The 21,368-nt window shown below is 38.8% G+C and overlaps 1 protein-coding gene across 5 annotated transcripts in view; it reads left to right on the forward strand.

Annotated features, from left to right (window-relative positions):
- LOC143027655 (uridine phosphorylase 1) overlaps positions 1-21,368 on the forward strand; it is a 55,172-nt gene that overhangs the window by 1,955 nt on the left and 31,849 nt on the right. For 2 of the 5 annotated variants that reach the window (XM_076189060.1, XM_076189056.1), the window contains exon 1: positions 16,185-16,592. In XM_076189060.1, the coding sequence (XP_076045175.1) occupies positions 16,516-16,592 (77 nt within the window). In that variant the 5' untranslated portion in view covers positions 16,185-16,515. Of the gene's footprint in view, positions 1-2,028; positions 2,159-2,927; positions 3,008-16,184; positions 16,593-21,368 lie in introns of those variants that run through there. The other 3 variants (XM_076189058.1, XM_076189057.1, XM_076189059.1) reach the window with 3 other exon arrangements.

The following is a 21,368-nucleotide window of genomic DNA, read 5'->3' on the forward strand; positions in this document are numbered from 1 at the left end:
CCTCATTCATCTGTTATGATTTCAGCGCGCGCGCGCACACACACACACAGACAAACACACACACACACACACACACACACACACACACACGATTCGTGGCTCAGTGGTTAGAGTTCTCGGTTGCCACTACGGTGGTCCGGGTTCGAATCCCCCCGGGCTAAAATAAATTCAGTATCGCTGCGCTGCGAGTCGTTACTCTAACTCCCGTGGGCGGGGAGTTGGGGTGTGTGTGCGTGTAAGGTCACAACATTACCCATAGATCGGTCATATATGAGCTCTGAACTCTCTTCCGGGATGGAAATTGCTGTCGATCACGAGTCCAACACGTGATCCAAGACCATGGTGAATCACACACACACACACACACACACACACACACACACACACACACACACACACACACACACACAGACAAATAAATTTTAATCTAGGTATAATAGATAATACTTTAGTTGTCATTTCAGACTAATATTAAATATATTTTGGCGTACAGCAATAGAAAATAATGATTCAAATGCACAAAACAAACAAAATAAGACGCAAAATACAAAAACAGAAGAAATTAAATATAAGATATCAATGTAAAAAATAATCTAATTGATTTACAACTAAGTAATCAAATGAATATTATTTTTTTCAAATTAGATTTAAAAGATAATTAATCACCTCGTGTATTTACAACAAATAATGATAAATGAATTTTTTTATTTTATGATTTATAAAAAGTGTGTCGGTGATGATGTGTGTGGATGTAATTGTATATATTACCACACCCTCACACCCACACGCACACCCACACACAATCCGTACACACGTACACACACGCACACATACGTACACATACGTACACATGTACACTGATCTTTAGATTTTATATTTGTGTATGTCTAGTTAACTTTATTATCATTTGTGTATTAAACTGTTTTAATAATTTAACAAATGTTATTACAATTTCTAAGTTTTGGTGAATCAAAATAAAAAATCAACATTTCTTGGGTTAATTAGCTTTCTTTTTAAAATGCTTCCAAATTTGGTTAATGGGGCATTAATTGTTACTTAATTAAAAAATCAATACAATAAGAATGTATAAAATAGAATATAATTGAAATAATGTTACGTTTTCTTTCCGCGTCTCAGTATTTAACGAGTCCGTTTTCTGTGGAGACTATCTTGTCGAACGTTTGGACGATAATTTGAATTCAAAAAGTAACGGGCATGAGATAACGGAAATTTTTGTGTTTATATGTATATATATATATATATATATATATATATATATATATATATATAAACTAAACACTGATCTCCCCCTTCTTATTCGTAGCTATGATAAGGTAATGATGTATATGTACGTTGTTTTAATTTATGCTGTTTCACTTTTTGTTTGATTTATGGTGCATCGAATAATCACATGTATGCATGTGTGTATATATATATATATATATGTGTGTGTGTGTGTGTGTGTGTATGTATGTATATATATGTGTATATATATGTATATATATATATATATATATATATATATATATATATATATATATATATATATATGGCAACTGGGATCATTGCGACGTGACAAACTTTACGTGACAAAATGACGTCATATTTTGCAAACTTGACAAATAAAACTTGGCTTACAATTTTCAACTTTAACTACAAGGTTTATAAATCTCAAGAAAGTAAAAATAAATGTATCAATGGATTTTTATTTTTACTTGAAAGAGGAAATAGGTAAAGTTTAACGGTTTTATTTTAAAAATTGTCAGAAGAGATCGTGGGCCTGTTCCAGTCGACGACTTGGGTCTATTTGCGAAGTCGTCGCTAGCGAGCGATGACCGTTAAGTTAGCGGAAGCAGCAAAGTATGAACGCTAAGTTAACACTGAACACGTTTTGTTTGAACATTGTTCAAATATATCTTTTAATTTATTACTTTCAGTTCCAATAGATGGAGTAAGCTTTGTTGTAAACTTAACCTAAATTTAGTTTAGATATTGAGTTTTCTCATTAAAACTTTTTTTTTTTTTCAGAATGCTTCGGATGTTTTTCGCGAAGTAACATTCAGCCGATCGAAAGGTTTCCCAAAACATTTTTAACTTCGTCTAAACTTCGCCTTTTTCAACGAAGACAGAGAGGACTGGGCCACCAAGAGAATAATTAGTAAGTCGTTATTTTAAACATTATATATATATATATATACATATATATATATATATATATATATATATATATATATATATATATAATCAGTTATTTACTCAATAATCTGTTCTCTGGGCAATTATAATAATTAATAATATATTACTAATAATTTGCTCCTAAATTATTTAAAATCACAACAGTGGAACTCAATAATACACAGTGGAACAGGTATATTGATAATTAATTTTCTCAATATAGGCTAGTCAAAAGTCTTTGAAAAGGGAAGGATATAATTTATGTATACATTTATCAAAAGATTTCAAGATGTATTCAAATAGTTATTATTATTATTATCATTGCTATTTTATTTTAATATTATTATTTATTGATATTATTTTATTATTATTATTATTATTAAGGTCATCATATTAAGACAGCAGTTCAGGATTCTTAGTAATGAAACTAAATTGGAGGATTTTAGGTTTAATTAAGAAGGAAATTGTCAAGAACTGATTTACTAATAGAGTAGTTAACGAATGGAATAAACTCACTAACCGTGTAGTTAGTGATCGCTGAAACTATCGGTTGTTTTAAGAGAAGATGAAATATCTATGGATAGGGATGACAAGTGATAAGGGACATGGAACTGCCTAGTGAAGGCCTTATGGTCTCTTGCAATTTCCCCCCTTCTTCTTAGCATTATTATTATTGTTGTTATTGTTATTATTATTTTATTATTATTATTATTATTTGTTATTATTATTATTATTATTTTTTTTTTTTTTAGGAATCTCAAGTATTTTATTGATTGAAGATGACTCACCTCTCCCCCACGATAGCATTAGAAAACGACGAAGAAAACGATCTGTAAGTACATATAAATTAATGTTTAGTTGTGATGAAAAAAAAAACAATATCTGCATTAATTATCTTTCTATGGAGTGATTAAGTGAAGCGGCCTTGCCGTGGGTGTGCTGTGTCTTGCTGCATTGCTTCTGACCCAGGACAGTGGGCGGGATACAGGGATGACCCGTCATCCATGAGGAGCTAAGAGGAGAGGGTGGTGGAGGGGAGTGGAATAGGTGGAGTAGGTACGTGCCTTAGATTTGGCTACCCTCCTTACAAGGGGGAAAAAGCTCTTGGCATATAGATTATGGAGAAGTTGAAGACGTCTAACTATAGACTTGGCCTCTGCATAAGAAGATAATTAATGCAGGTGTTGCTGTGTTCTTCAACGAAATATGTATACTGGAAAACCTACTGACGAAATATACAAATATGATTTTTTTTATGTGACTTACTTATTGAATGAGCGAAGTTTTATGGAACTGAAGAATCAAGAAATATGAAAGAAACAGTAAGATACTTTTTTCACTTGTACACAATTATTCCAATCTGTTTTACAACCCAACTTGACCTCTTTCTATCTTTCAGTGTTGTTCCTCTTCCTCCATTAACCTTTCCATTCCCTTCCGTCCACCCATTGTTTCCATGATCATCCTGCCCAGTTCCATACTGTGCTTCATTTGTCACCTCTATATCATCTTCCACGCCAGTCTGCTTGACAATCTAACTTCTCCTCTTTCTCTCTTTTATTGTTATTCCTAACACTGATCTCTCTAATCCTCTTTCCTCCACTCCCTAGGTTTATCTCCTTCTCCTTCGCCAATTCACAATTTTCTCATCCGTAGATCATAGCTAGCGTGATGCATTGATTATAAAATATGCAGTTCAGACAAATAGATATAGAGTCTTTTAATGAGATTTCTGTATTTACCAAATACTTTCTTATCGGTTATAATACGCTATTGTCCTGTTATCTCAGTGGTATATTTATGTATATAAGGACTATATGTCTGTATATCACAGGAGTATATATGCGTATATAAGAACTATGTCTATATGGCTCTGGCTATATATCGCAGAGGTATATGTGTGTATATGAGAACAGTATGTCTATATGGCTGTCTATATATCACATATGTGTGTATATGAGAACAATGTCTATATGGCTGTGTCTATATATCACAGAGGTATATGTGTGTATATGAGGACTATATGTCTATATGACTATGTCTATATAGTAGTAGGCCTCCGTCAGTTGGAGAAAGTCATGATTTTGCTAGCGACAGTGACGGCTGTGGTTGGTGAGTCCGATGCGGGAGTGGCATTCTCGGCCGCATTTGCTGCAGGTGTGGCTTGTTGGAGTGGCCGCTGAGGTGTGTGCCTTCCGCTTGGCTCTCTTTTCACTGGCTGTGGTCAGAATTTTTTCCTCTCCAGACTTCAGCTGCTTGTGAAGAACACTGCGCCATTTGCTGCGGTCGGCTGCTACCTCGTCCCAGTTCCCCGTGTTGATATCCAGGGCTTTCATGTCACGCTTGCAGACATCTTTGTAGCGCAGTTGGGGTCGACCAACGTTTCTCTTGCCGGAGGCAAGTTCACCGTAGAGGATGTCTTTGGGGATGCGTCCATCTTCCATCCTTCGCACATGGCCGAGCCACCGAAGTCTGCGCTGCCTGAGCAATGTGAATATGGTAGGAAGACCTGCTCGCTCGAGTACCTGGGCATTGGTAATCTTGTCACTCCAGCGGATGCCAAGGATGCGGCGAAGGCAGCGCAGATGGAAGTTACTCAGTTTGCGCTCCTGCCTCGAGTAGGTCGTCCATGTTTCGCTGTCCATCTGCTTGCCCTTGTCGGTGATCACTTCCCCACTGGTAGTCTTGAGGGGGGCTGTTTTGCTCTGTGTTGGGCCTAGAGCTGTCTTGATGCCTTCATACATTTCTCTGATGTTGCCCGAAACAGCTGCAAGCTGGATGGAATCGCTGAGCTGTTGCCAGTATTCATTTGCACGTCTTGCAGTCTGTTGCACTTTGCTTCTTACTGCTCTGAGTGCTTGCAGGATTTTCTCGCTGGGAGAGCGCTTGTATTCAGCGAGGGCAGCACGCTTTGCATCAGTAACGGGACATCTCACTGAACTTAGCGTCAAACCAGTCGTTGTTCTTGGAGGCTTTCTTCCCAAAGGTTGCAAGGGCTGTTTTCTGAATGATATCGCGGAGGTGATTCCACTTCTCAGCTGCAGATCAGTGCTGGTGTTCGACGGACGGACCTTTTTGAAGGGACTTGGCAAATTCTTCGACTTTCTCAGGGAGATGCATACCCGTGGTGTTGATGCGAGGTTTGCCTTTCTGCTTGGAGTTGTGAAGCTTCTTAGGTTGTAACCTGATCTTGCAGCAGACGAGAGAGTGGTCGGTGTCGCAGTCTGCGCTGTGGTAAGTGCGGGTAATCTGCACAAGCTTGATATTGCTACGACGGATCAGGATCATGTCCAGCTGATGCCAGTGCTTTGAGCGAGGGTGACACCATGACACCCTGTATTGTGGCTTGGTCTGGAAGAAGGAGTTGGTCACGCAGAGATTGTTGTAGGAGCAAAATTCCAGCAGGCGCTGCCCGTTGTCGTCGATCTTGCCAATTCCAAAATGTCCAAGACAGGAGGCCCAGGAGTCACGGTCGGCACCCACTCGAGCGTTGAAGTCTCCCAGGATGATGACATGTTCCTTGGAGGGTATGTTCCTCACGATGTTGCTGATGTTGATGTAAAACTCGTACTTTCTTCTGCTGTGGATGTCAGATTGGGAGCGTAGGCACCGACGAGAGTGCCAGGACCTTCGGAGGTGTGGAGGCGGAGTGTCATCAGGCGTTCAGATCCCTTGTCTCCTGGTTCGAACATACTCAGCAAAGTGTTTTTGACAACGAATCCAACTCCATGCTCACTTCGATCCTCTGCACTCTTCCCATTCCAGAAGAAAGTGAATTCCTTCTCCTTGAGGGTTCCGCTGTCGGCAAGGCGAGTTCAAATTCAAAACCCTAATTCATTTGTTGTAATATATATATATATATATATATATATATATATATATATATATATATATATATATATATATATATATATATATATATTCTGCAATGGAATCGTGCAGGTCTCGCATTCGCTTAGTTGTGGGTTCGAATCCCGCACTCCAATTCCCAGCGGTGACTATATACTCGTATTACCTGTCCCTCTTAACAGTCCCCAAAGCGCGTACAGTACATAGAGCAAAGGCGACGGCTTCGGCCGAAGATACTCAGCGCCTCCCGGTGTAGTCTCCTCACGTCCATAAGTGATGTTCTTATGGGGCTATCACACTGGGCTTCCACGAGGTTCACACTGGGCTTCCACGGGCTTCGCCATTACCGACACTTGAGACTTCGATTGAGTAAAAACGACTTCGGTTACAATATTTTATTTTCCAAATTACAAATATAAACTATTTTTCCGTCACATATAGCAAAACTCAATGATGAACTAAGAGGTCGTGCAGGACTCGAACCTACCGCTCAGAGGTCATAAGGCTACTGTGCAGCGCTTATGGCCTCTGAGCGGTAGGTTCGAGTCCTGCATGCGGTCATAAAAATGATCTGATTGATGTCGCTGTCCACTAGCGAATTTCTCACACGTATGCGAGTGTTAGAAATACTGTTGAAAAGTTCTTAGAGAAGTATCTAGGTTTCTGTAAGTGAAATCATATTCTAGTTTTTCAAATGGAAGTTGAAGGTAGGATGTCTGAGGTAAAATAGCCCAATGTGATGACCATTTTACCACAGAACAGCTGCTAAGATAACAAATTCTTAGACAAACTAGAACAACAGAAACGATAGAATGGAGATCCATCTAGATTCTAGAAAGATCAAAAATATTATTCACTCCAAACAACCATGAATTAAAAGGAATGAAAATTAATAAAAATGGAATAAATGATATGGTTTAACGTCACAACCCTCCCCCCCATCAGGAGGCTAGGACGGTGCCCCTTACAAAGGACTTGTAGCGTGGAATTCAATTAACCATGCCCTTGGTTCAACCTCGCCGGTGGCAGGACTCGAACCGCCATCCCCCTCGACCTTCGCCGCAAGTAACGACGCCCTAACCCGCTCAGTTTAGTTTGGAATAAATGAATAAATAAATTATGAATAAATAAGTAAATGAATAATAAAATTGAAAGGTCAATTCGCTCCAGTGGACCACACTTTTGATACTCACTTGACCTTGATTTCACACATCAATGACCTGAGGTTGGGGACCAACAAGAAAATGAATATATTAAGACACAGGCATTGTCATCAGATGGAAACATAATCACAGTCTGCAAATAGTTAAGAATCACGCTCGATTGTAATTCCTGCTAAGAGCAAAGTACCTTGAAATGATTAGGCGAAAGGTTGCTATGTACAAAGTCCTGACAAAAAAAAATATATATAATATAAAATAAAATAAAGACAACAGATGCATGTTTACATTTTTTGCTCCCTCCCTTAAAAAAAAAAAAAAAAAAAAAAAGTTGGACTATATCTTTTGCGATGTTCGAAAATAGCGAAGACATGAAGGACAATAAACTCAAGGACAAATGAGAAGGGGGGGGAAGGAGGCAACAAAGAAGTTGATCAAAGTTAATTTTGGAATGCGTTAAGGCAAAAGTCGCCAAAAAAGTCGCCATTCTGGCGGTCGCTTGGGTCTCAAATCCGCCAATTTTCGATGATTTGTAGAGTCAAAAAACCCGCCAGAATCTGTGTAGCCTTGGCACAGCTGTTCGTTTATTCACCCAAATTTAATTCATTTATCTTTTATTTATGTGTGTCGTCCAATTCAACTTCACTTTATCATGCGGCGCAAAAATTTCGCTCCATCTTTCCTCACACCTTTGTTGGAATTCATAGGTTTTTGGTGTTCTGCCTTACACACACACACACACACACACACACACACACACACACACACACACACACACACACTACACACACACACACACACACACACACACACACACACACACACATATATATATATATGTGTGTGTGTGTATGTGTGTGCGTGTGATTCACCATGTTTTTTTTTCACATATGATCTTGGATAACTTGTTGGACTCGTGATTGACAGCTATTTCCCTCCCGGAAGAGAGCTCAGAGCTCATATATGACCGATCTGTGGGTAATGCTGTGACCTTACACGCACACACACACACCGAACTCCTCACCTACGACAGTTGGAGTAACGACTCGCAGCACACGGGAATTATTTCAGCCCTGGGCGGGATTCGGACCCGGACCGCCGTATTGGCAGCCAGAAACTCTACCACTGCACCACGAATCAACGGTATGTAAAATGATGAGGGAAAAGTTACCGTCAGAAAATTCACATTATTTGTATTTAATTTATTTTTATCAATTCAAGAAAATGACTTAAAGGTAAGTAAAATACGACATAGGAGACCATATCACGTACTCAAAACAAAAAAGAAAAAAAAATCGACATTGAGAGAACTGTGTCGTGGGATCAGAACTTTTGCTTCTGACTGTACATTCCCTTGCAGTGAATCACAGTCACGTGACCAATATGGAATAGAACAGTTATTACTCATCGATGCGGAACGACTGACGAGGCAGGGGGGGAGGGGGGAGGCTGTGTGAAACTGAAAAAGCCAATCACAATGTAGGATTTGTAATTTTGGCGCGCAACGTCACCGGATTGGTCAATACGGGAAAGCAGATTGACCAATCAGGGACTCCTTTCATGACGTCATGGAGGTGACCTGCAAGGGAACACACACACACACACACACACACACACACACACACACGTGGCACAATGGTTAGGATTCCCGGTCGCCACTACGGCGGCCCGGGTTCGAATCCCGCCCAGGGCTGAAATAATTTCAGTATCGCTGCGTTTCGAATCGTTACTCCAGCTCTCGCGGGCGGGGAGTTGGATGTGTGTGTGAGCGTAAGGTTACAGCATTACCTATAGATCGGTCATATATGAGCTTTGAACTCTTGCGTGAGGGAAATAGCTGTCGATCACGAGTCCAACACATGATCCAAGATAATGGTGAATCACACACACACACACACACACACAAAAAAAAAAAAAAAAAAACAGTTTCTCCATACTTTCAATATTGGTTTGCCATTTTTCTTTATGTCTAAATGTATAACGTTACTATTTAAATGAAAGTTAGTATGTGTATATATTTACCAGTCACAACCTAATTTCACTTTTAAAGAGAGTTCGAACCCACGACTAAGCATATACGAGACCAGCATGCTTACGATGACGCCACCAGTTCACTTGAGATCTTATCTGGGTCTTGTGGTTAGTTGTCTTTCAAATTCCTTATTATTATTTTTTTTTTTTCTCCTAAATCTGTTAAGTCGGGGGAGGGGTGGAATTAGTTATTAGTTATTTTCGTGTTTTCTAGAAATCTGTCTAAAATGTGTGCAGTGTTTGTTACTGATATCATGATTAGTTAAATTGTATTTAACTAATATTGGATGGGAACAAGGATCATATAATCCAGTCAGTGGATAACGGAGTCACCTTCCCACATATTACGAACCCGTCCCCTTGCTCAAGGGCGACAGTAACGGTTTGCAGTGTTAGAGGTCTTTTTACTTCGTGAGCGTGTAGCGACCTCGGTACAACAGCGTGGCAGTCCGAGATGCTTAACATAGCGAGCCGTGTGTATGTGTGTGTGTGTGCGTGTGTGCATGTGTGAAGAAATCTATTGTGTATATCTAGCACCAATTGTAGAACATTCAAGGGAAATTGTATACGAGTATGTGCGTGCTTGTGTGTGTGTGTGTATGTGTGTGTACGTGTGTGTGTGTGTACGTGTGTGTGTGTGAGGGTGTGTGTATGTGTGCATTTGTATGTGTGAAGAAATTAATTGTGGATATGTAGCACAAAGTATTCCAAAACACCCAAAGGAAATTTTGTGTGTACGTGCGTGTGTGTGTGTGTGTGTGTGTGCATGTGCATGTGTGGAACTTACGTAACAAGATGACAGTGATGCAACAATGACTTGTAACATTACGCCCAAACACCGCTCACAGTATCACAGAGGACACGAAGCAACTTGCGGTGTCGGCGTCTGTGTTGGCGCCGTGGGCGGGGCTGATGACAACCCTACCTCAAGGTCACCACCGGGACTCTCGGAAGAGGTGGACTTGTTGGCCAAAAACTCTTCGTGTCTCGTCTTTGGTCCCTCCCGAAGTCAACTGACGTCCTGGAAGGTTTCTTGAGAGAGAGAGAGAGAGAGAGAGAGAGAGAGAAAGAAAGAGAAAGTCGACTGACAACCTGTGAATGTGAAAGCCCAGTGTCTGTATTACCAGGTTCCTTGAGAGAAAAAGAGAGAGAGAGAGAGAGAATTTTGATTATCTATATTTATTACGCTCATAGAGCGACAAACCTAGTACAATAAGTAATTCCTCTTTATACATAGTTTGCGTGACGCGCAGGTCACGTTACTACGTACAGTGAAGCTGTATGGCAATAATAAGAACACAAGAACATAAGAAAGAAGGAGACTGAAAGAGACCATATGGCCCACACAAGGCAGTTCTATTACATCCTGTGAGGGGAAATATACTGGTAATCAAGGTGAGGTAAGCTTTAGCATCCACCGAACTAAGGGTGTCGAATTAGAACAGTGTCTAGATTATTGTCTGTTAAGAGAAAGTGACACACGTGTATTAAGTCTTGGCTTTGGGGCAATTGGTCTCTTACTGAGGGATATTCAAGGCAGTAATGGTGGAGACTGTTGGTGTTGGGAAGAGCTGGGCGCGTTCCTCTGTGCGTTTTTAGATGCGTTCCGCTTTAGTTTGGCATCGGTTAGCGCTCCCAAACTATTAAAGCACTATAAGTACCGGTATAGTATGTGGCCTACCGGACTTTTATTTCGGTGTGAACATGTCTCTTAAGCTATAATAGTTTGGGAGCGCTAACCGCGGCCAAACTAAAGCGGAACGCACCGAAGAACGCGCCCAGTTCTAGTGTTGGGACGGTCGTATAGCTTGCAGGTGGAATAGTGTGGTACGTCCCCCGCCTCAGAGACTTGCCACAGCGGTCTGTAACCCAGGCGAAGCCGTGCCGTCACAACATTGAGTCTGCGATCGAGGAGTCCGTGTTTGCGATGCCTCGGGAGAGAGAGAAAGAGAGGGAAGTGGTCGTAGTGTTGTATTGATGCTCTTTGTTTACGCTCTGCATTCACGCGGTAGAGAGTGGTTAGAAGAGCGGCAGAGTGTATGATCTTCTTGTAGCAGAGAGGAGAGGGCAGTGGCATCGTCGGACAGTGGCAGTTCACAGGTATTTTTGGCAAGATCTACCTCTTCATTGGCAGCGATTCTAACATGGGAGGGAATCAACAGAAAGTTTATGGTGAGAGAGTGTTATTGAGCTGTGACTAGCTGTTGTAAAAATGTGATGGACGAGGGGGGGGCGGTGTATTATGGGTTGGGAAGACGAGATGGCCTCTAGGGCGGACTGGGAGTCACACATTACCTCGCCATTCAGTCGCCGCTGACTGAGTATGTTAACAGTCAGCAGGAGTGCCAGTAGCTCGCCGTACGTAGGGCTGGACGTGTTGGGTAACCTGCGACCAACCCGGCCTTCCTCAGGTGGCTCCATATCCGGAGATAGAGATAGAGAGAGGCACAAACCCAGTGGATGTCTATAAAACCAGGTTCCTTAAGAGAGAGAGAGAGAGAGAGAGAGAGGCGCAGAGAAAATCTAAGATGCGCTGATTTTTTTTTTTTTTTTTTTTTTTTTTTTTTGTTTTTTTTTTTTTTTTTTGGGAGAAGTTTTTCTCTATCATCCCCCACCTTCTCCCCCCTCCCTCCCTCCATTCTCCCATGAAGTTGAGTTCCTCGAACGACCGAGGTCTCTCCCCCCTCCCCTTCCCCCCCTCTCCCCCCTACTTACCCTCCAGGGTTGGAGAACCGCAATCGACTTCTTAATCTACGGTGATGATCCAGACAGGAGGAAGAACTTCGGGAGATTTATTGCTGGCCTCTCTCTCTCTCTCTCTCTATCTCTCTCTCTCTCTCTCTCTCTCTCTCTCTCTCTCTCTCTCTCTCTCTCTCTCTCTCTCTCTCTTTCTCTCTCTCTCTCTCTTTTCTGTTCTGCTGGTAACAAAGAAGTGGTGTGCTTAATCTTGAATATTCGACAGCTCTGCTTCTTCGTCTGGTTCAGCCTCCTGTAGAATCTGATATCTTCCATACCACGTTTGTCACAAGAATATTCCATCCTAAAAGATGTCACGGTATAGAAGCACCGGTGTGTGTGTGTGTGTGTGTGTGTGTGTGTGTGTGTGTGTGTGTGTGTGTGTGTGTGTGCAGAAAAATCAACAAGGAAAATAATAATTTGATGACCGAGCACTTTCGTCAATTTATTATTTTCCTTGGTGGTTTTTCTGCATATTTAGAATCACTAGTTCATGCGATTTCTCATGCATGCATATATATATATATATATGTGTGTGTGTGTGTGTGAAGAATATTCTTTCCTGCAATCTTGATTAATTGGTAACTAAAGTCTAGGAAGATGAAAATGTGACATTATTCCGGTAAAAAAAAATCCTAATGTTGTCGAATCTATTGGTCATCAGTTTGAGCAATTGCGAACATGCAGGGGTGTGGGGGGGACTAGACTAGGCTACAGTTTTTTTTTTTTTTTCAAACTCCGCTGCGCGATCTTCTTTCCAAGGATAGAATTGCAAGTTATCGGTAATGAACTACAATCTCCTTAATCCTTAAAATCCCTAAGTTTAATTTCCTAGACGCCTTCCGACCTTAGCACACTAGATAGGCAGGTCTAGGTAGTGAATCACTTTCTATACCTATGGTTCCAGTGACTACAATTGCTACATAACTACAAGGAAGAGACTTTTCCAGTACCCTGTAGAATCTATGTGAGCCTCCCCCGGGGGGTAGTGCCCCTTGGAGGATGTTTCACCCCCGGGGGGGATGGGGGGGGATATTGTCCTTGAGAGAGGGAGGGAGGGAGGCGGGGTGGAATGTCTGGTCCTTGTGTAACCATGCAATTTGTTGGCCCCCCAATCTCCCCCTTCCCCCATCTCCCCCTTTCCCCCATCTCCCCCTTCCCCCCATCTCCCCTTCCCCCCATCTCCCCCTTCCCCCATCTCCCCCTTCCCCCCATCTCCCCCTTCCCCCCCATCCTTCCCCCCATAAATCGTCGATGTCGACTCTCTGAGATCGATGGGGAGCTGTCGACAGGGTCGATAGAGCCCTCCAGGGTTCAAGCGAGGTCGACACACGCCAAAGGGTCGATTGGACTTTTAGGTCGATTGAGGAAATTGAAGAAGGAATGACAAAATGATAATAATAATCATAATAGTAATAATGACAATAATAATAATAATAATAATGATAATAATAATAGATAAATAAAATATGTAGATATTAATAGATGAATAATGATAAGTCAATAAATAATAGGGAATAGTTATATAATGATAAGTATGTAAGTAATAATGAATAGATAAATAGATAATAATGAATGAGAATCTAAATAAAAATAGACATATAGATTAATGATTCTTGTCGAGAAACAATTACGAAGGAAAAAGGTCCGAGTATTTAGATATAAGTATAATATGAAAATTAAATCGAGTATAATAATAATAATAATAATAATAATATATATATATATATATATATAAACAATATGAAATGTAATAAAATTATATAACAGCAAAATATAAATGTATAATATAAATAAAGACCTGATAAGAAATTATGAAAATATGTATTAGTATTTCGTATTTATCTATTTTCTTAGCTGCTTCTTTAATTGTTTGTTATCCGTTTATTTATTTTTTATTTATTCATATTACTTATTAATACCCTAGAATACATCAGACTAAAACTGTCTGATTATTTATTATTTTTTATTATTTTGTAATTGTTTTTTTTATCTTTTATTTATATATTTATTTATTTTTTGTATGTTAGGGTTTTAATTTTTCATTTTTATGTTCACCTTTTTTATTTTTTCGTTTTTTTTTTTTATATATTGGGCTTCTTTTATTCATATATTTATTTATTTACCTTTTGCATTTTATATTGTTTATTTTTTATTTATTTACTTATTTACCCTTATTTTATTTATGATTATTTTAATCATTCACATGTTCTATTAATTTATTAATATTTTCTTAATTTATTTATTAATTTATTTATTTTTTTATTTCTAGTATATCCTTGACTGCCTGTGGCATACTAATTGATTTATTTACTTTTTGTATTTTGTATTATTATTATTATTTTTTTTACTTATTTACCTTTATATTATTTATTTACGGTTGTTTTAATTATTCATATATCGTAATAATTTATTAATATTTTCTTCATTTATTCATTTATTTGATTATATATTTATTTTATTTCTAGTATATCCTTGACTGGCATATACAGTAGATTGAACCAGCTGTCTTAATACAGAACCAGCTGGGAGTCAAATGAACTTTAACTTCCGCAAGGTCCCCACCCCGTTTTCTATTGAGCGCCATTGTCTCTCAGGTTTCCCATTTTCTGTCGAGTCATCTTGTTGCGAAAGCTGCCAGATCTCGTCAGAAGAAATTCACAACATTCCATCGTCTGTGGACTGGTCTCGCATTCGCTGAGTCGTGGGTTCGAATCCTGCAATCTTCTTCGGTTCCCAGTCGCAGTGGCTGCTAGGTACTTTATATCCCCCCCGTAGGAAAGACAATATAATATATCTTAAGCTGGTTTAAAAGTAATTTCAAGACAGGCAAAAAAAAAAAAAAAAAAAAATAGACCAATTAATCGGGAAAGAATATTTCCATGATTGAAAAAAATGAGAAATGGATTCTAAGAATTGAAGGGTTGAAAGCTTGAGTCACGGCAGAGTTGAGGACTTTTTTTTTTTTTTTTTTTTTTTTTTTTTTTTTTTTTTTTTTTTTTTTTTTTTTTTTTTTTTTTTACTAACTGATAGTATCCGCCCCGCTCCCACTCCCTCCCCCCACCACTCCCCCTACTCCCAGCCAACTCCGCCCCCACCCCCGACCATCATGATGGTTGCAAGCCCCGTTATAGGCAATAGTTGTGGTAAATACCAAACTGATTCAGTGCCCAGGTAAGGGACGGCTCGTACACTATAAGAAGCCGATGGACAATTTCAAACTTCTTTTTATGGACTTGAGGGGGTTGGCGTAATTTCCTGGTAGGCGGGGAGGGGGACTAAGGAGGGGGAGGGGGGTCTATAAATCAGCCTCCCCCCCCTTTTTTTTTTTTTTTTTTACACCCCTATACTAAATCCTGGAAGTAAATGATATTGTGTTGGGGGTATGTGAATATATATATATATATATATATATATATATATATATATATATATATATATATGTGTGTGTGTGTGTGTGTGTGTATTTACTGGAGAGATTATGTAACACATTGGTACACATTTCGACCTTATAATATTTATTATGTCATTTCACTCCAAACGACAAAAATATAAGAATGAAGGAGACTACAAGAGACCATAAGGCCTACACTAGGCAGTTCCATGTCCTTTACCACCTGTCATCCTCATCCATAAAGTTGTCTAACCGTTTCTTAAAACAATCGATAGTTTCAGCGCTCACTACTTGATTACTAAGTCTATTCCATTCGTTGACTACCCTATTAGTAAACCAATTCTTGCCTATTTCCTTCTTAAATCAAAATTCCATAGATTGTGTACATAAGAATGAAGGAGACTGTAGAGACCATAAGACCTATACAAGGGAGTTCCATGTCCATAACCACCTGTCATCCCCATCCATAAAGTTGTCTAACCTTTTCTTAAAACGACCGGTTTCAGCACTCTGATTGCTAATTCTATTCCATTCGTTGACCACTCTCGGTAAACCAGTTTTTGCCTATTTCCTTCTTAAACCTAAATTAGTGTAACACTGTACACATATTGCTTGAAATTGCTTCTTGTCGTAGTGCATTGATGAGCACAAATTCTTCAGAGAAGCCGTGTTTTCTTCTTGAGCCGCGTGGCATTCCACGTGCTCCTTGGACCAATCACAAACTGACACGTCACAGCTAAGCTCCGCCCACGTGAAGCGGGGGCCAATGAACGGAGGAGCTCTTCCTGGGCCTGGTGTGGTTTAGTTCTCAAGTATGATATAAAGTCTTTCAGAAGTGGGGAGGCGATAGTTTGTTGTGATGCACAGAGGGAGGTGTTAAATATGTTTAGGTCTTTTCTCAAAAACAAATGTTAAACTGTTCAAAGACATCCTTCAGTTATAAGTATCAAGCTTTTTCAACAGTCTCTTAGTTTTAGATCTGTTCTGAGTGTGTGCTTTTAGTAGTCAGCACAGCACCGAAAGAGAAACACGTATTTCTTAAAACGGGTCGATTCATGAACGTTTCAGTTTGTTTTGTTTTATTTTGGAAAAGGATATAGTACTCCAGTTCCCCTCCCAAACGATTTGGAACGTTGTTATCGTGTAGGAAGTCCCAGTATCGTCACCAGAATGCCCTGCCAAGGAGGTGAAGTTGTCGCTTTCCCTGAAAATGAAGAAACTCCCTCAGAGAGGAGGAGGCACACGAGGTATGTGAGGAACTCACAATTTCCTCAGGTCATTTTGAGTTGTGAGTGCCTGCATCTTATTCGTTTTTTAGATTTGAGTGTATATGTTGATTATTTTTATGTTTGTGACTATTTGAGAGTAGGTATGAGTATGAAGGACGCACACTGTACTTAGGTCATTTTGAGTTGTGAGTGTCTGCATCTTGTTTATTTTTCAGATTTGAGTGTCTATGTGTTGAGTATTTTTATGTTCTTATGTGAGTACATTTGAGAAAGGGGATGAAATGATTGTGAAGAGCTCACAATGTCCTTAGGTTATTTTGAATAGTAAGTGCATGCATCTTATTTATTCTTAGATTTGTGTGTCTGTGTGATGATTGTTTGTATGTGACCGCATTTGAGAGTGGCGATGAGTGTGAAGAGCTCACAATGTCCTCAGATCATTTTGAGTAGTGAATGCCTACATCCTATTTTTTAGATTTGAGTGTATATGTGTTGATTATTTTTGTGTATGTGACTGCATTTGAGAATGGGGATGATTGTGAAAAACTCACAATGTACTTAGATTATTTTGAGTAGTCAGCACCTTTGTCTAGCTCATTTTTATTTTTGAGTGCCTATATCTTCACCATATTTATGTTTGTGTATATATATGTATGTGATTTTGAGGATGGTGATGAGTGTGAGAAGGGGATCACAAAGTACCGAGATCCTTATAAGTAGTGAGCACTCATAATGATCTTATTTATCTTTACATATGAGTGCCTATATCTTACTTATTTTCATGATTACATGTGTATACATCTGTGACTATATATTTTTGGGGGTGAGTGGCTATGTGTTGTTCATTCTCATATTTGTATGTGTATATGTGTGTGTGTTTCTGCTTGAGCTAGTTTTCTCTCAGGCAAGTTATATTGAAAGTGATGGCAATGGTATTGTTGGATATCTGGAAGGCGGTGGGGTTGGCCTAGTGACGTGAAATTTATGTGAAGGAAACTCAAGGCAGTGGGCAGGATACAGGGATGACCCGTCATCCACGAGGAGCTAAAATGAGAGGGAGGGAAGGGTGGTGGATGAGATTGGAATGGGTGGGAGTAGGTATGTGACTTTGGCTTGGCTACCTTCCTTACAAAGGGGAAAAAGATATATATATATATATATATATATATATATATATATATATATATATATAGAAATAAACTCTCCTACTGGGATTCGAATCCTCTCCTGAGCGGCTTGCATTCTATAAGACGAAGACCGTACCATCATGCCACTAGTAGGAGAGTTTATTTCCAAATATCATAATGACACAATATATATATGTATATATATATATATATATATATATATATATATATATATATATTGCTGCCAATAGGTGAGGTTGAAAGCTACCATTTTGTGGCACTATATATATATATATATATATATATATATATATATATATATATATATATACATATATTTACATATATTTACCAGTTCGATTGCTTTCTTGATAATGAAGGTTATATTTTTTTTCTTCTTTTTCCTCATACTGACACCAAACTTCTTTGTGAGTCATCTTCACCTTGAACTTGGCAATCTGTCCTTCAAAGATTATCTTCAATATCTTTTCAAGATAAGATATCTAGAAAGAAGTTAGATAATGGTGACACCAGTGACATTTGTTATATTTTATCTAGAAATAGAAACTGTGAGATCAGAACACAAAACAGAAGGAGACTGCAAGAGACCATAGGGCATACACTAGGCAGTTCCATGTCCATGACCACCTGTCATCCCAATTCATAAAGTTGTCTAACCTTCTCTTAAGACAAGATAGTTAAACTTTGAAACAGAACTGTGAAAAAATAGTAGTACACTACTGGTTCTTAGTATATGTAATCTAGAAATTGTGAAATATGTGTATAAATTTTCAAACGAGATTGTAGAATTCCGGCCAAGACCTCAATAAGTTTACCAAGGTTTTATCTAAACCACAACATAACCATCGAGGGTTAAGAAGCTGGTAATCTCAAATTAAAACTAGTTTAAAAGGCTCAGAAATTAACTTTACGAGGACATACTTAGGCACCTTAACTTACACTCTCTGGAAAGACGAAAAATGCGAGATGATCTAATAGAGGTGTTCAAGTTGACCAAGGGCTTTAACAAGGGTGACGCAATAAGGTTATCATATTAAGACAGCAAGGCAGGTTTAGGTTTATGAAGGAAATAGGCAAGAAATGGTTTACCAATGGGACCTTTCTCAGTGAGCGATTTGATACCAGACACCGCCAGATTTTGTAATTCTTGCCGGAAAATAAATACTTTTTTTTGGCAAGTTTTATAAGCTTACAGAGGTGTATCGTTGTACATTATTGTGTCTGAAGTTTAAGTCAATTAATTTCATGATTGCAAACGGCATATAACATTGAGCCTCTATTTATAATTACAGATGATATTCGTAAAATAGCCTATTATTGTATCAAGCCAAGCAATTTGTCATTTTCTACCGACTTCAATGGACGTATACTGATATATACTTTCATTTGAATGCACCAAGCAATAGGCAAATCCATGTAATGTATAGAAAATATAATTTTGCATCGAAGACTTAATTTTTCCGGTACGATTACGGTTTGTCTTTCTCTTACTTTTTCTTGAATCTGACGCGCAGTCTGCCACGTCACACGTAAAATTAGTCATATTTGTTTGAAAATAGCTCCCAGCAGATCTAAGAGGCTATTGTTTACACAAACGTCGCTCACTTCGTACGTCCGCCACCACTGTTATCTTTTATCTCACTGATTATCTTCATATACAGGACGTGACAGTGATATCCATTATTTTTCAACACTCTCAGATAAAATTCACAAACCGAAATCAACATCCTCTTATTTTTACTGCTCATACTTCAGTAAAAATAATTACATATTTTTAGTTTTAGCTTATAATTAAATTAATAAAGCCTTATCACACACCAGTAAGTAAAAATTATAACATTAAGAGTCATGTTTTTTTATTTTAAACACACTTATGCAGCAATTTATGTCGTATTTTTATAGATATCGGTTTCCAAATTAGCTAAGTCACCTCTTTGCCTCGTGAAATCCGAGACAATTGAAAATTCTAGCGCTAATAGGAATCGACGAGCCTGACTGCGAAAGGTCTCGTAGGGTAGTTAACGAATGGAATAAACTTAGTAAACATGTCGAGAGCGCTGAAACAGTAATTGGTTGTTTTAAGAGAAGATTGAATAACTTTGGATAGGGATGACAGTTGGTAATGGACATGGAACTGCCTAGTGAAGGCCCTATGGTCTCTTGCCGTCTCCTCCATTCTTATGTTAAATTGTTGGGAACCTCGGATTAAAACTAGTTTTGATCGACATTGAGTTAACTCTCGGGTGAGACTAAATATTCTCCTTAGTGGGTATGTTGGTTAACGACAGATCTTGTAATTCAGGTGACATGGGTTCGGGACTTGGTGAAGCCAGACAGTTACCAGCCACGGAGTCGGCAGTAACACTGGCGTTGTTCAGTTTGTTCTGAAGCTCACGGACAGTTTCCTTTCTAGTGTGTGAAACTAAAAAAAAAAAAAAAATGAATTCCTCTTTTCTAGCGTGTATATGGAACTAAGAAAAGACATTTTAACTTAATTGAATTCCCCCAAAGAAATCCTTCGAGTACAACAGGGCATACTCAAGGATCCCCAGTGACTGACCACCCGCTTTCTCGGGATCAGTTATGAGAATACTACTACGCCAGGAGGCGCTGAGTAGCGGCGGCCGAAGCCGTCACCTTTGCCCTGTTATGTGCTTTGGGGACTGTTGGGTGGGTGGGGGTCAGGTAACTACAGTCACTGCTGGGAGTTGGAGAGGAGTGCGGGATTCGAACCCTGGAATAAGCCAATGCGACTCCAGCATATTTCTGATTACGCCACCAATGCGCAGTTTGCGGGAGAGGATACATATAATATATATATATATATATATATATATATATATATATATATATATATATATAATATATATATATATATATATAATATATATATATATATATATATATATATATATATATATATATATATATATCAACCACGATTCTCTTTAATTCTAAGCCATCATCATCGAGAAACTCGAGGAGGCATATATGCAGAAATTGAAACAAGAGTATTATTTGACTAGTTTTGCCCTACGGTGATTCTTTACTAAGAAATTTTCCACAACAGGAAAAAATGACACTACCGGAAATGTGTGGCAACCTGTTAGGATATTCGAACTTATCACCTACTTTCAGAGAAAATTGAAACCAGAGATGATGTAATCCGTATATTTCGACCACTAACTGTAATGATTACTTAATCCCTGTTTTTAATTTTCTCTGAAAGTGAGTAATAAGTTTGAATTTTGCTTGTGTGCTACTACATCATGTTACTCTGTTAGGTTATCTTTATAAGAAAAATTGCGCTCAACTTATATCTCTCTTAATGGCGCAATCGGCTAAGTCACTAACACTTGTCACGTGCTAGAACAGATTCGAGTCCTTGGCCGTACCACGTTTCAATTTCTGCATGTTGGCCTCGGTGATTTTCTCGATGTTGATGGGTTAGAATTAAAGTGAATTGTGGTTGATAAAATATATATACGGTATATATATATATATGTATTTATGAGGTGTACATTCAAGTAGGACACCATCATGTATTATTTATGTATATATTGGTGCTTGGAAAGTGATGATTCATTGGGTGGTTTGGTGAAGTAGGCGTGGCCGGTTGGGGACTTTCTGAATCTCTTCGGAGTTG

The sequence above is a fragment of the Oratosquilla oratoria genome, chromosome 8, assembly GCF_046742065.1.
Source record: "Oratosquilla oratoria isolate Oo_2021 chromosome 8, ASM4674206v1, whole genome shotgun sequence".
Taxonomy (NCBI): domain Eukaryota; kingdom Metazoa; phylum Arthropoda; class Malacostraca; order Stomatopoda; family Squillidae; genus Oratosquilla; species Oratosquilla oratoria.